We start from the raw sequence: 15,283 nt of genomic DNA, 5'->3' as shown, positions 1-15,283 counted from the left end.
TGGGCCTTGCTTAGGTTTCATTGGGTTTAATTGATAGTTGATTTTTTTTTTTAAGTTCCAGGTAATTTTCAGCCTCCAATTCATATACTGACTCTGTCCCATTCTCTTACCCCCTCTTCCTGCTCCTCCAGTTAAACACACATCAGACCTACTCGTTGTATCCATGGTGTTTCTTATGCTCTTCCCCCACCCATGTTATTCTGCTTTTCTGTCCTTCATTGTTGATTGACCTCATTTACAGTTCACTGATTAAGTCTGATCTCCTGTTAAACTCATCCACTGAGGCCTTAGTCCTTATCTCTCAGTCCTCTGATTTCTGGTATCTTTTTCAACTCCGTTACATCATGTTTTATAGTGTCCTGTTGCTTTTAAACATTCTTAACTTCAGCTTCTGTCTGCACGTAAGTGGTAAGCAGAGCCCTTCTACAGCGGTGGCAAGTGTTTTCCCATCTGGAGTCTGCAGGCTCTCACCTCTCATCGTGTTGTCTTGCTCGAAGTGTACCTCATGGTTTTTATTATTTGCTGAGCACTTGATGAGAGAATTCGCTTTCAGGAATACTTCAAGACCTTGGTGGTGGTAGCTTCCTCCAAGGAGGGTCTGTTTCCTTTGGCCAGGCATCTGAGAGCACTCGCTGTCCAGGAACAAGGCTTGAGGTTTATCCAGGACATCTAGGTGACCCCTCCCCCCACTTCAGAGTGGAGCCCTCCAGAGAACAGTCCAGAACGGGGCTGTTGTGCTGGGCGCCTCACCTCTGCCAGGCTCTCAATTCAGACCCTTGTTCCTTCATTCCACCTCCTTGAGTCTTTTAAGCAACCCTGCCTCTCAGCTGCTCCCCCGCCTCGCACCCAGCACAGAGCCAGCCCCGCGCGGAGGGGAGGGAGGCGGTAGCGGGGCAGTGCGCCCGGCTCCCGGCGGTCACGTGACTGCGCCCCGCCCCCGCCCCCGCCGGGGTCTGCGGCCTCCGCGGGTGTCGCTGCCCTTCGCGGGCTGGCGGCCGCTGCAGCGCGGAAGGCGCTCCGCCGCCTTCCCAGGGCTCGCGTCTTCTCCCTGTTGTCTGCCCGACAACCGGTAACTGTTAAGACCTTTGATACTTCTTAATGGAAGCATTTTTAATTTTGTCTGAATTTTTAAGTTGTCCTCAGCTGGGAAGTGGGCCCTAATCGGTGAGTCTGCCGTAATCAGACCCGAAGCCGCCTTTTCTGTGAGCTTAAACACTCCTGATGTGTCTGCTCTTCCTCTGCGGTCCAAGTGTCCGTCATCGTTCCATCTTTGTTGCTTTTTTCCTCTAACCTCTACATCGTATTTCTCTTCATTTTAACAAATAGGTGACCACATTTATCAAGCGGTTGTTAAAAAGTATCCCCCTTCCCAGTAGTTCTCACATTGGTAAGCCATATCTGTTAACAAAGTTTTCTGTTGTCTGCCTGTTTGCGGACCCTTTTATAGGTAATTATTCTATTTCTTACTGAGCCTTGTGTATCAAAGGGAAATAAGGTTACATACTTGTTTCATCTAGTGATTTATCAAACAAAGGGCACCGAGAAACTGGACAGAAGTATAGGAGACAAGATGATCAAGACCAGTCTGATGTCCTCTCTGTGCTGTTTAAAAAAAAAAAAACACACACACACACACCATGGCTGTGTTATTACCAGGGCCAACTTGATGTGTAAAGCCAGAGCTGGGGAAGCAGGGGCAGGCGGTACCCGCGGCACAGGCGCCGTGGCGCCTCAGGAAGCCCGTGTGAGGCCCGGAGCTAAGCTGGCTCTGAGAGATGGTTCATCTTCTGAGCTGTGCGACCTTGAGTCGTGACCCTTGCTGAAACTAGCCTTTCACGTTCCTCACAGGATAGTGATCTCAGTCTTGGTTGGTACGTGTGGAGCATCTAGCATGCAGTGCCTAGCGTACAACTGCTCAAAAACTGTCATCTTCCTCTTGCTTTGTCCTTTAGAGTCCCTCGGCTTTAAAGCTGTTGCTGCTTTTGTTTTGAGATGGAGTTAGTCAGAATCACAAGCTACGTTGAGTTGAGGCTCACTTCCTGCTCCTGACTTACTTTCTCTTAAAGGGAATGTGGGTTTATTTTCAGTTTCTAAGTCTTTACTCTGGTGTGGGATTACCCCCCGGAAAGAAAAGGCTGTGGTAACACGGAGAAACAAAGTTTTGCAGTTAAATCAGGTACCGTATTGACTAATTTACGCCTTTCATCCACTTCCTCTGTGTTTATTTTAAAATGGATTCCGTATTTTCTAATATAGAATCAGAGGAGAATTTAAGTAAACAGTGAGGTTTGTTCCATTTCCGTCTTTGATTCATCCTTAAGGTTTTGTGATCCCTTAACACACAGTTGATAATTATGAGCCAGCCCATGATTAACTGCTCTGGAGCCAGTGGCTACGGCACTTGGCACTTTTTAAGGTGATTGCCTCTCTCTCCTCAGTTTTTAGAGAAAGGGAAACGATCCCGAGCTAACTGGCGTGCAGCTTTCACAGAGGGAGGGGGGTGAGGACGCAGAGGCGTTTCTGCCCACCTGGAGGGGCTAGAAGGCACTTGGTGCAGAGCAGTGCTGCCGCCCTGGTCCCCACTATGCTGCAGTTCAGGGCGAGGCTGGCAGCTCTCGGCAGCAGCCCTGGAGCCACAGGCCAGAGGGCAGAGCTGGGGAAGGCCAGGGGCAGGAGGCCTTTCCTGCCCCGTGCTGCCCTGGCCGGCTCTCTGCTCCTCCCGTCCACCTGGAGCGGACGGTGTCTGCCTCCATGTAATACTCGGCCCTGGGGCTGTGTACCCACAGCTACAACATCACCTATCATTTTAATGCCCTAGTTTTTAATATCAGAAGTCTATGCGCACACATGTGTTTCTTTTCCTCTCCCGAGAGAGGTGTACCTCGTAGGGCAGTGGTGGAGGCCTGCAAGGTAAAATACAGAGGCTGGTCCCTGAAGCTGAAGCTCAGAGTGGCCCTCTAGGCACGATTCAGGGGATTCTTTTTTTACCTTCTGTCCTTTCATTGACATCATAGTGAAGTAGTGAAGATAGAAATATTTATCCTGCCTCCAAGAGGCGGGAGAAGGCCCCTGTGATACAGGTAGAATGGGGTTGTGGGTTTGGTAACTTGGAGGATAAAATAAGCAAGCATGTAGCCCGTCCTGCCCCCGACAGCTGCTGGCTCTGCTGATCAGGCCCCAAGACGGCTCACATCTGGCCCTCCTGCTCCCTCCCCAGCCCGGGGACCAGCAGAGGCGAGCCGGCTGTCAGGTGGGGAACTCGGGCACTTGCGCAGCCTGCCGCGTCTCCTCAAGGGCAGGAGCAGCGTCACGCCGAGGCCTGTGAGACAGCTGCCCACGTCAGTCAGTCCAGGAGGTTGGCTGACGTCAGCTGTGAAATGTAATTGCTTTTTCTTGGCTGGCTAACAAGAGGAAAGTTACTGTGACGAGGACTGTCTCGGAGCCCTGCGAACAGGAAAGCAGATGGGGACAGAGTGTGGCCTTCACCCGGCCCTGGTGATGGCACGTTCCCTTCTAAGCTGGCTAAGAATGCGCAGACTTTTGCCAGCCTGTTCTGCAGAGTGTAGAAACGAAGGGAAATCTTTCTTCCCAGAAACAAAGAGGCACAAAGAAATACAAATGGGGAATATTTTTGTTTAGATGTTTAAGTAAGAGGTTGGAGTCCAGACTGGCTAGAGGTCAGATTTCTCTCCCCACAATACTCAAAGCTCCCCTGAAGGTCAGAAGTAAACCTTCCATCTTGGTGCTAATGTGCGTTGTCAAAAACAAGGACAGGAGCTTGAAAATGTGCCTTTCCTTCAGAAAGCAAAGCCTGAGCGCCTCTCCTCACGGTGGTGGTCGTTTCTAGGGCCCGCCACCTGTGTCAGGGCCAAGGTCGGGGCCCTGGGGAGCCCGGGGCTTGGTGGGAATCGTCGCTGAGGAATGCTTGGTTGCACCCCAGGAAAGCTGTTCCTCTGACCAGCATCCGTAAGAAATCGGGGCACGCCGGAGCCTGGGGCCGTCCAGTCCTGCGTCAGGGGAGGCGCGGCTTCTCTCTTACCTCTCAGCTCTTCGTGGTGGGCAGGGCAGGTCATGGCATGTTTGGGGAAGTAAAGCACATTGACCAACTGCACATCTTCAAGCTGGTAATGCGTGGGAAAGAAGACGATAAAGATTATTCTCATCTTTATTTGAAAGAGGACAGTTAAATATGCCTCCAGTGACTGAGCTGAGCAGGACCAAAAGGAAGCATTAAATACGCTTTTTGACTTCACATGGGTAGAAAGCTAGACGCAGTAGAGGTCTGATGGATGAACTGATAACTTGGAGCTGGCTAGTGAGTTTGTGGAGGTCCAATATACTGTCAGCTCTTCCTCTGTGTACTTGAAATTCTCCATAATTGTTTTAAGTCCATGGGAAATGGCATCTGTTTTGTAAAATTAGAAGTATAGAACGCCAGAAATAGTTCTGAAAACTTCAGGGGCAGTTTTTATTAGTTAGAGAGAATAGTGTAAAATCAGAACACTGCCTCTAAATCTTTAAGCTAACAAAGTAGGAAATCTGTAACTAGACTAAAGAGCCGTGCTCTTCATCCCTTTTACATTGGGTTGTTCTCACTACCTGGCAGCTAACACAGGGCCAGTTCTTTCTTTTCTTTTTTCTTTTTTTTTTAAATACATCCCCGAGGAGCACATTTCTGCATATGTGCACAACATAACAATAACTGACTGCAGGACAAGAAGTCTGCAAGCATTTATTGCATGTTGATTATATGCAGACACTGTGCTAAGCCCTGAGGATGGAAATCATGGGCTTCAAAAGGCTCACAGTCTAGATGGGGCTGGGCATGCAAGTAAAATAGAGCACAGCGTGGGTACCAGAGCAGCAGAGCTCTCCGTGAGGGACAGCCAGCCTGGAGGGGGGTGGTGTGTGCAGAGGTCTCCTGGTGGTGGTGGTGGTGTCCGAGTGGGGGTCCAAGGGGGTGCCCCGTGCGGTGGCAGCTGCAGAGCCAGCTCCGTGGAGCAGTGAAGTTACGCCTGGCTTGGTCACCCTGGACCGTGAGGAGTGAGGTCAGTTGTGGCAGGAGCTAAAGCTGAAGAGGTAAACCAGACTGGACTTGGAGGACTCTGTCAGGCTGGGGACGTGACAGCAGGGGAGCAGCGTGGGCACCCTGATTTGTGGTTTTAAGTGGCGCCTTGACCTCGTGTGTTTCTCTCTTCCTGTTCTCAAGCTCACATGTCAGTTTCAGTATTTTCAGTTACAAGCAACACAGAACTCAACTCGATGGTTGAAACTCAGCATGGATGAACCTTGAAGATACTATACCAAGTGAAATAAGCCAGTCACAAAAAGACAAATACTAAATGATTCCACTTAAATGAGGTACCTAGAGTAGCCAGATTCATAGAGACAGAAAATAGAATGGGGGTTGCCAGGAATAGATAGGGGTGGCGGGGAGCTTTGTTTAGCGATACAGAATTTCAGCTGTATGGGAGGAAGAGTTCTGGAGATGGATAGGGGTGAGGATTGCATAACAAGGTGAGTGTATTTAATTCCACTAAACTGTACACTTAAAAATGGTAGATTTATCTTATGTACATTTTATTACAGTACCAAAAAAATACCAAAACAAAGAGGCTTAAACCAAATGGAAAACATTATTTCATAACAGCACCTGGGCTGAGCAGCGTCTGGGGTCGTTGGCTCATGGTTCAGCGGTACCACAAAGGACCCAGGCTGCCTTCAGCCTCCCCCTCTGCCTCGCCCACACCTGTTCCTTCCTCAGCCAGCTCCCCGAGAGACAACTGCCCAGTCAGAACTGTCTTCCCAGCAGACTCACAGGTGCAGAGAGCAGGCGAGTGGCTACCAGTGGGGAGAGGCAGGGGAGGGGATTCAGAGGCACAAGCTACAAGGATACAGAATATACTGCACAGCACCGGGAATGGAGCCCACACTTTATAACAACTTTAAATGAAGTATAATTACAAGAATTTTGCATCAGTTTGTGGCGCACCTGAAACTAATAATTTTCTAAATCAGCTATACTGCAGTTAAAAATTTCTTTCCGAACCAGTATCCAGGAAAGACTAAGAGCAACAAGAAAGGCTTCCAAAATCACAGATTACTCAGCACCTCCACTTAAACGCCCGGCAGCGTGGCCCAAACCGAGCTCCTGGCGTCCTCCTGTGCTGCTTCTCCCCGCCTGTCAGTCTCATTAAACGGCCCTTCATTCTTCCTCCAAACCATTCCTGTACTCAGACCAGAAACCTTAGCGTCCTCTTGGGCCCCTCTTTATGTCACACCCTCCATCTGTCAACAAATTCTTTTGATGCTGTTTCCAGATCCCCCCTCCTCTTCACCACTGTGACTGCTCTGAGCCAGCGCCATCTCTGACCTGGAGTGTCGCATTCGCTTCCTAACTGGTCTCCCTGTTTCTGCCCTTGATCACTCGTTCATTCATTGAGCAGGTACTGGCTGAGCACCTAATATGCACAGCCTTTGCTTCAGGGAGCAGCAGTTCTGTGGGTAAAACTCCCTGCCCTGCAGGAGCTTTCATTCTGTTCTCAAAACAGCAGTCAGAGTGACCGCGTTCAAGCTGAAGTCAATCACATCACTTCTCTGATCCAAATTCTTAGATGATTTATGTTGTGGGCTGCACATGTAACTGACGATGCGGAAAAGCACGTTTGAATCTTAAGGTGCCTGTGCCTCTGCCGAATGCCGTCATGTCCCAGAGTGGAGTTAGGCTGAATGTATAGTCTAAACCCAGAGAAAGTTTCTAGCATATAGGATTCTAGCAACGGAAAGCACTGCAGTGAATGACTTCCAGGACATCTCTCTGATAATAGTCATTCCAGTAAGGGTTTCTTAACCATCTTCCTCTCATCCTACTCCTCTGCCTTATTTCAATGAATTCTGTGGGCAAATTGAGCTCTCAAAACACACTGAACATCTAGTAATTGGATGTGCCTCTCCTTGAATTTTTTTTTTAATTGAGATGTAACATACATGCAATAAAGTACATTTTAAGTGTACCACTTAAGTTTTGCATGTCTGTTCCCAAGTAACTTCTAACCCAGATCGAGATACACCATTTTCGGCACTCTGGAAGACTCCCCTGTTCTTTCAGTCCCTGTCTTCTTCCAAACAGAACCAGTGTTTTGACTTCTATCACTGTATGGTTTTGCCTGTTTCTGAACTTTGCACTGATGGACTCTTTTATACCTGGTTTCTTTTGTGCAAAATTAGGTCTGTGGTATTCATCCGTGTTGTTGCGGGTGCTATAGTTCCTTCCGTTCTTTCGCAGTTTAGTAAGTACCCCGTTGTGTGAAAATACCATAACTTACCCGTTCTAGAGTTGATAGATATATGGGTTATTTCCTGTTTTGGATATTATGAGTAGCGTGTCTTTTGTTGGCTGTAAGCATTCATTTCTCTTTTCACTTGGGGGGGATAAGTGCTGGGGCACAGGGTGTGTTTATGGCTCTAGAGCTTTAGGAGATAATGCCAGGGATACAGCGGTGGTGCCCAGCTGCGGGCTGTGAGACGTCTCCCTGGATCCAGTGGGTCTGAGGGGCTGCCTGACCCGTCACATGTTCGTGTTTTTGTCTTCCCCCTACGCCACCCCAAGCCCTGATGCTGAACAGAAGTCGTGACTAGGACACAAAGACAAGGTGAAACTGTGCAAGACGGAATGTCAGTAATCCTTGGATTAAAAGGGAAATTCTCCTGTGGCCTGTTGTCACATGATACGGTTCTGTTACCTCCATCACATCCGCTTCAGTTCCATTTTCTTAATACTTGAGAAATTTTGAAGGGCGTAAGAAACAAAGCATGGTAGGAGATCCTGTTCCTAAATCACAAGTGTTTGGGCTAAAGAATCAGACTAGACCGGGGAAGGCGAGCCATGCTGTGATGTCGCACACCGTTCTGATCACGAGGAATACAGAACAGTGAACAAGACATGCAGAGCTTACCCCTCGTGCGGAGGCCGACCACGCTCACGGCGCACCGTGGGGAGAGCTGCGGAGGCAAAGCCTGTGAGGAAAAGCTCCACTGTCTTCAGTTACCCTACACACGTACTCTGAATACCCCACCACCCCTGCCCCCAGAGGTGAGGGTTCTCCACACATCACGCAGTTCTGCCACACCAGCTGGGTGGCCCACGTTAACTCGGTTCTGACACTGTCCCTGGAGGTAGCAGCAGACCCCATAGGTTGAGGACTCAGTCCCACAAGACCCCCCCCCCACTTCTGATGCCAGTCACAAGTCCAGGTTGTCACCTGTGCTTCTGACCAACAGTTTGTCAATCACAGGTTCCCACGACCCCCTCCTTGGGTTTGATTAATTTGCTAGAGGGACCAGCAGGAGCAGAGACTGAGAAGCTAGGCAAAGAGCCAGACATGCAGGGAATTTAGAAAAATTAGCTCACCAAGGCTGAAACATAGTGTTTCAGGGACGAGTGGTAGCAAGAGATGGAGCCAGAAATAAAATCGGGTATCAGATCATGAAAAACTTTAAAATAATGACAGCCAATATTTCCGAGGAACTGGCTTTTTCCCAGACTCTGGACTAAACACGTTTCAAGGACTATCTTATTTCATATTCAGCATCCTTAAAATACAGGTACATTATTACAGATGATAAAATGTAGGTTCAGAGAAATTAAGTAATTGGCCAAGGCCACAGACCTTAAAATGACAGGTCTTAAACCCATATCTAACTGATCAAAAGTCCATTCTCTTACCCACTCCCATCAGTAATCCACACAAGCCATGCTTTATCTGCCTGTGAGCTCAGCTTCTTCTACGTTTGATTGTACAGGCTCCATTTAGGACAGTGTTTCTCAAACATAATACATAGATTCCTTTTAAAGAAAAAAAGTTCACGTATCTTTAGTACCTACTTAAATCAGCATATTCCTTAAATGTATGCAAACATAAAACCAGTGTAAACTCCCAGTGCTTATTACTGCTCATATATCAAAATAAATACACCAGTCAGTACAAACAAAGCTACAGAATAGTGAAATGCAAACCCAGTAGCATGAATTGAATGTCGTGGATGCTGTTTTGGTGAAATCTTCGCCCTGCATGAGTGGCGCTGTCAGCGAGGTCCCTTTCTCAGTCACATACCTTCACTGCTGGCAGCTGCGGGGACCCTGCTTCTCTCCCTCCTCCTTGGTCGGCCCTCCCGGAAGCCAGAGTGCCGTGCCTTCATCTGGAGCGTGGCCTGGCCTCCCCCACGTGAAGTCCAGCCCTCATTCATCTGGGGTCGTGCTGCACTGTGCCCGCGGAGGGTTGTAAACGCACAAGCTCTGAAGTACGGAGGTTGTGTTTTAGTGCAACTTGAATTCAGAGTTTTTAAAAGTTCCAAACTTATTACAGAGAGAGTCGATCTGGAGTGGAACTTGGTCCCTGGATGAGCGTGGGAGCGGGAAGGGGTCTGGCCAGGAGGGGCACCTCTCTGGCTTTGGAGGGTTACTGAAGTTATGCTGACTAGAGACTTCCTGCTTTTGTTTTCCTGCTTCTTTCCAGGGGTCGGCACCAGGAATTATTACAGGAAGATTGGCTACAGATTGCAAGGTCCGTACATGGTAAAGACGCTGAAGTAACAGCTGTGCCAGTCCACCTGCTGCATCTCCTCCCTGGTAGAAAACAGATTCAGGATGTCTTGGATACTCAACAGAGAGGCCGAGCAAAACAGATGGACCTCACGGCCCCCTGGCAAGGAGCCCCACCCTCACCCTGGAGCTGCAGGCTGGAAACCTGCTCAGGGCTGGGTATCCACTGACCAAGCGCTCGCAGCCTTGACGCTCAGCCCTCCCGCACTGTCCCCTTCTGCATGTTCACAAGACATCAGTCCTGTTCTAGGTCATGTATCCAGTTTCTAAATTCTGCATGAGGCCTGCAGGTGACCTACCACTACTCATCCACAGTGACAAAAGCAAATTAATCAACTCGTTTGGACATGATAATCCCAAAATGAAACTGACTAGGTCATTGGAGGAAGAAACCTGGGAGTAACTTATTTATATATACTATAGGGACAAGTCAGGCTGGGCCATGTGAAAACCTGACTTGTCCCTACAGTATAAGCTGATCGGTGGCCTGTAACTACGTGTGCATTCCAGCACAAGTTTAGAAAATGAGCTTTTGTTTTAATGGAACTCATTCTGGTTCCTGTGCGGGTGTTTGAAATAACAGTGTGATGGGGAGAGAAGTGAGTTGTTGGTTTGTGTTTTGAGCTTGAAACCAGCCTTTGTCATCTGGGGGCATCCCGCCTACAGAGGGCCATCACCACAACATCCAGTCGGTTCCCATGCCCTTGACAGCTGCACAACAGCGTGGGCGGCACTTACGCCCGGAGAAGCGTGCGGCTCCTCCGTCTGTCCATCCTGAGCAGGCGGACTCCACCGTAGACCGGGCTGAGTTCCTGTGGCCCTAAGTCAGGGTGCGCGTCCACGGGAGCTGTTCCCTGCACTTCCTTGCAGGTGGATTCTGGTTGGTTTTAAACAGAGAAAAGTCAGTGTTAATCTCATGTATGAAAGCAAAAAAAAAAAATCACGCCCAAGTCTAAAAATAAGAAACAGATTATTGGCCTTTTCCAAGGTTCATCATACAGAACTGCCTCTGTAACTTCCAGACAATCCACTAAGGAGACTCAGCCCTCAGGTGAGTTTAAGAGCGTGACTTAACCCTGTAGCCCCTGATTTGTGGTACCTGACAAACATTTATTAAATGGCACCGATTCCCCTAAAGATTCGTAAAATAAAATCTCCAGCACACAGAGAAGAATCACGTCAGGTTTCTTCCTAAGGCAGTGACGTTTGCCATGAGTTGACAGGTTTGGGTTTCCTGTCTGTGGCACCATTTATTGTCTCCCGGGCGCCGTTTGCCGTTTTGTTAAACTGCCACCAGGCAGATGGCAGCAGCGTCCTCGTGGGCCCGCTGTGGACCTGCAGGGGCTTTCCATGAGTGCTGTTCGGGGGATTCAGCTACTTCTCAATGACGCTTGTTTTCTTCTTTTTAAAAATAAAGTGATTAAACTAATAAAGCATACACCATCCTGGCTGTTAGCGCACGCGCCTAGAGACAGGACAGAGGGTGTCCTGGCCCCGGCTGGCCTGCGCCAGCTTCGGTCTCTGGGCCTCCATCGTCTCATCCATCCTACTGACCTAAATGGATCGAAATGTGTGACGTACAAGCAGGCCCTTTGGAAACCTGTAAAAAGGCATTCACTTGCAAGGCTTAAAACCACAGAGCAAGGGTTTACAGGGAAGGTGCCTGGGAGTTCACACGTTTCTAATAGAGGTCAGTCATTAATTCATCTGGATTCTCAGCTCAGAGTCGGAATACCTGTCTAGCTTGTCCGCAGCCTGCCTTGGAGCGAGGCTCCAGGCTTTGTGCAAAGCTGCAGGACTTCTAAAGCTTCGCCAGAGGGTAGCGCTCCTGCAGCCTGTCAACAGAAATAATCAGTGAACAATCTATAATAGGAATAGAAAAGTTTCATCCGAGGCGGACTGAGGGCTATAGACCGGAAGACAACCTCTCAGATAACTCCGAGGAGCTGCTCCAGGGAAGCACGGTTTTCAGCCCAGTTTTACGTCCTGCCTGGACAAAGAACATGAAGCAAGTCAGAGATACATTCCATCAAGGTTCGAAAAAAGAAAAAGAAAGATCACGTACACAGAATTCAGGACGGCCTTGGCGTCTGGGAAGGGAGTCTTCTCATCCAAGGAGGACTAGCCTTGGCATCCCAGGAAGGGAGGCGTTTAATTTTTTTTTTAAACATGGACAGTCTTCTGGTCGGTGTGCTCGTTTCATTAATAATTAAAGCAGATGTACAGTGTATGTTTGATAGGCCACAAACGGGCTGTTTTAATTAGCAGAAAAATTCAGGTTAACTCCTGTATAAGCCAGAATGACCCAGACCTCAGTATGTGAGCACTTCTTTCATCAGGTGTTTCTGCCACTAGAAGCCTCAGCTTCTCCCCTGACTGCCAAGGACTTTTCCTGGCATCTGTGGCACTCGGCCCCTCCATGGCCTGGCTGTCCTGGTCCTCCCATAGCTGTGTGCTCAGTGGACCGCCTCATAGGAAAGGTCAGTTTGGCATGATCCTATTGGCCTCAGCACGAAACTGATCTGTATTGAACGGCTCCTTAGCAACCACCTCCAGCCCAATCAGATAGCTCTGCTTCTGATTCACATTTTTCTTAAATCACCTGGAGAGGTTTTTTGTTTTTTTTTTTTTAAATCAAGCTCTTATCAAAAACAGACTGACATCTATTTGAATAGAAAATGAGATTTTTTTTTTTAAATACATTATCTCCAAGTGAAAGGGCCTGGTGAAACTCACAATTTCTCAAACTTGGGATTGAATGATGAAGCCCTTTTAAAGGGAAAAAAATCCTTGCTGACCCAAAAGAATACTGACAAGTACGAAAAGCCTTTCAAATTGCAAATTTTCACTTCCAAAGGGGTGTGTGTGTGTGTGTGTGTGTGTGTGTGAGTGTGTGTGTTAAGATTATCATCTAATTTAAAACACAGGGTTTTGTTCATAAAGAACTCACAGACCCCTGAGTTTATGGAAGATCTCAAGACCTGGGTTCTGAAAACCTGGGCTCCTCTATTAACTCTGAAGCTGTGGGCCGGTCCTCTCACCTTTTTGAGCTGCACATTCCCATCTGTAATGAGAGAGACACCAGTCTGGTGGGGTGAGTGCAGGGATCAGATGCAGGGACATCTGAGAGATGCCGCATAAACCATGTCATTCTCTGTAAAGCATTACTCCAGTGAAGTGGCTCCTCGGCAGATGCTAACCCAAAAAAGCAGAGGTAGCTATACTTATATCAAACAAAATAGACTTTAAACTAAAAATGGTAAAAAGAGACAAAGAAGCTCATTATATAATGATGAGAGGGTCAATCCATCAAGGAGATACAACAATTGTAAATATTTATGCACCTAACATCAGAGTGCCTCAGTGTAGAAAGGTAAACCTAAGGGAGCTAAAAGGAAAAGTAAACAGCAATACAGTCATCGTTGGGGGATTTAATACCCTACTCTCAACAATGAGTAGATCATCCAGACAGAGAGTCAGTGAGTAAACAGATTTGATCAACCCTATGGACCAAATGGATGCAACAGGCATTACACTGTATCTGACAACAGCAGAATATACATTCCTCTCTAGAACACGTGGAAAATTTTCTAGGATGGACCAAATGTTAGGCCACAGAACAAATCTTAGCAAGTTCAAGAACAATGAAATCATACCAAGCGTCTTTGGCCACAATGTTATGAAACTAGACATTAATAATTGGAAAACATGAGTAATGGAAATTAAAAAACACTCTTCTGAACAACCAATGGATCAAAGAGGAAATTAAATGGGAAATTCAAAGGTATCTTGAGACAAAACTGGAAACACAACATATCAAAACTGACAGAATGCAACAAAAGCAGTTCTAAGAGGAAAGCGCATAGCAATAAACACCTACATTAAGAAATCAGATGTCAGATTAACAACCTAATGGTCTGTGCTTCAAAGAACTAGGAAAAAAAAACCAAACTGAGTCCAAAGTTGGCAGTAGGAAGGAAAATATAAAGATCAGGGCAGAAACAAAGGAAATAGAGAATGGGAAAACAATAAAAAAGATTAATAAAACTACGAGTTAGTTCTTTGAAAAGATAAAATTAACAAACCTTTAGCTAGACTAACCAAGGAAAAGAGGGAGGAACCAAATCAACAAAATTATAAATGAAAAAGGAGATATTACAGCTGATATCACAGATACAAAGGATTGTAAGAGGCTACTATGAAACAACTGCATGCCAACAAACTAGACAACCTAGAAGAAATGAAAAAATCGTTAGAATCACACAACCTGCCAATACTGAATTGGGAGGAAACTGAAAATCTGAACAGACTAATCACTGGTGAGGAGATTGGGTCAGTAATCAAAACTTACTCAACAATGAAAAGCCCAGGACCAAATGGCTTCATTGGTGAATTTTACCAAACATTTAAAGAATTAACTTCAGTCTTTCTCAGAGTCTTCCAAAAAACGTAAGAGGAGAGAACACTCTCAAACTCATTTTACAAAACCAGCATTACCCTGACATCAAAGCCAGAAAGGTCATTATGAGAAAAGAAAACTACAAGTCAATATCCCTGATGAATATAGATGTAAAAAATTCTCAATAATATACTAGCAAACTGAATTCACATTACAAAGGACATTCACCATACTGAGTAGGATTTATCCCTGGAATGGAAGGGTGGTTCAACATATGCAAGTAAGTCAATGTGACACATCACATTAATAAAATGAAAGAAAAAAATCGTATGATCATCTCTGTCATATGATGCAGAGAAAGCATTTGACAAAATTTACCATACATTCATGATTTTTAAAAAACTTACCAAATTGTGTTTAGAAGGAACATACCTCAACATAATAAAGGCCATATATAACAAGTCCACAACTAACATTATATTCAGTGGTGAACAGTTGAAAACTTTTTTCTAAGATCAGGCACAAGACAAGGGTGCCCACTCTACCAACTCCTATTCAGCACAGCACTGGAAGTCCCCACCTGAGCAATCAGCCAAGAAAAAGTAATAAAAAGCATCAGAATTGGAAAAGAAGAAATAAAACTCTCTATTTGCAGATGACATGATTGTCTACGTAGAAAATCCTGAAGACTTCGAAAAACCATTAGGTCTAGTCAATGAATTCAGTAAAGTTGCAGGATGCAAAATTAACATACAAAAATTAGTAGCATTTCTATACACTAACAAGGAATTACTGAAAAAGAAGTAAACCTATCCCATTTATAATAGCACCAAAAACAGATTTTTAAAAAACTTAGGAACAAATTTAGCCAAGGAGGTGAAAGATCTCTACAATGAAAACTACAAACACTGATGAAAAAAAATTCAAAGAAGACATAAATAAATGGAAAGGTATCCTGTGTTCATGGATCAGAAAAATTAATATTGCTAAAATGTCCATACTACCCAAGGCCATCTATAGATTCAATGCAATTTTTATCAAGATTCCAATGGCATTTTTTACAGAAGTAGAAAAAAAAATCCTAAAATGTATATGGAAGCGCGCATACACATACACACACACACACACACACACACACACACACACACACACACACACACACACACACCAAAGCAATCATGAGAAAGAAGAACAGAGAGGGAGGAATCACCCTTCCTGATTTCAAGCTATATTATAAAGCTACAGTAATCAAAACAGTATGGTACTGGCCTAAAAACAGACAT

The 15,283-nt window shown here is 46.2% G+C and overlaps 1 protein-coding gene and 1 long non-coding RNA gene across 2 annotated transcripts in view; one reads left to right on the top strand and one right to left on the bottom strand.

Annotated features, from left to right (window-relative positions):
* Positions 1 to 11,039, top strand: part of ELP3 (elongator acetyltransferase complex subunit 3) — an 80,468-nt gene extending 69,429 nt beyond the window's left edge. Inside the window, exon 15 of the mRNA XM_006203196.4 lies at positions 9,516 to 11,039. Coding sequence (XP_006203258.1) covers positions 9,516 to 9,592 — 77 coding nt within the window. The 3' untranslated portion in view covers positions 9,593 to 11,039. The remainder of the gene's footprint in view (positions 1 to 9,515) is intronic.
* On the bottom strand, positions 3,850 to 8,842 carry LOC140690562 (uncharacterized). The gene is made up of 3 exons (XR_012065863.1): positions 8,726 to 8,842; positions 7,956 to 8,016; positions 3,850 to 4,121 (listed from the first exon to the last, which is right to left on the bottom strand). It is a non-coding gene; the product is annotated as an uncharacterized lncRNA (long non-coding RNA).
* Positions 11,040 to 15,283: the final 4,244 nt, after the last annotated feature.

Source organism: Vicugna pacos, chromosome 31, assembly GCF_048564905.1.
Source record: "Vicugna pacos chromosome 31, VicPac4, whole genome shotgun sequence".
Taxonomy (NCBI): Eukaryota; Metazoa; Chordata; class Mammalia; order Artiodactyla; family Camelidae; genus Vicugna; species Vicugna pacos.
The sequence above is the reverse complement of the archived record's forward strand: the minus strand, read 5'-3'. Positions and strand labels throughout refer to the sequence as shown.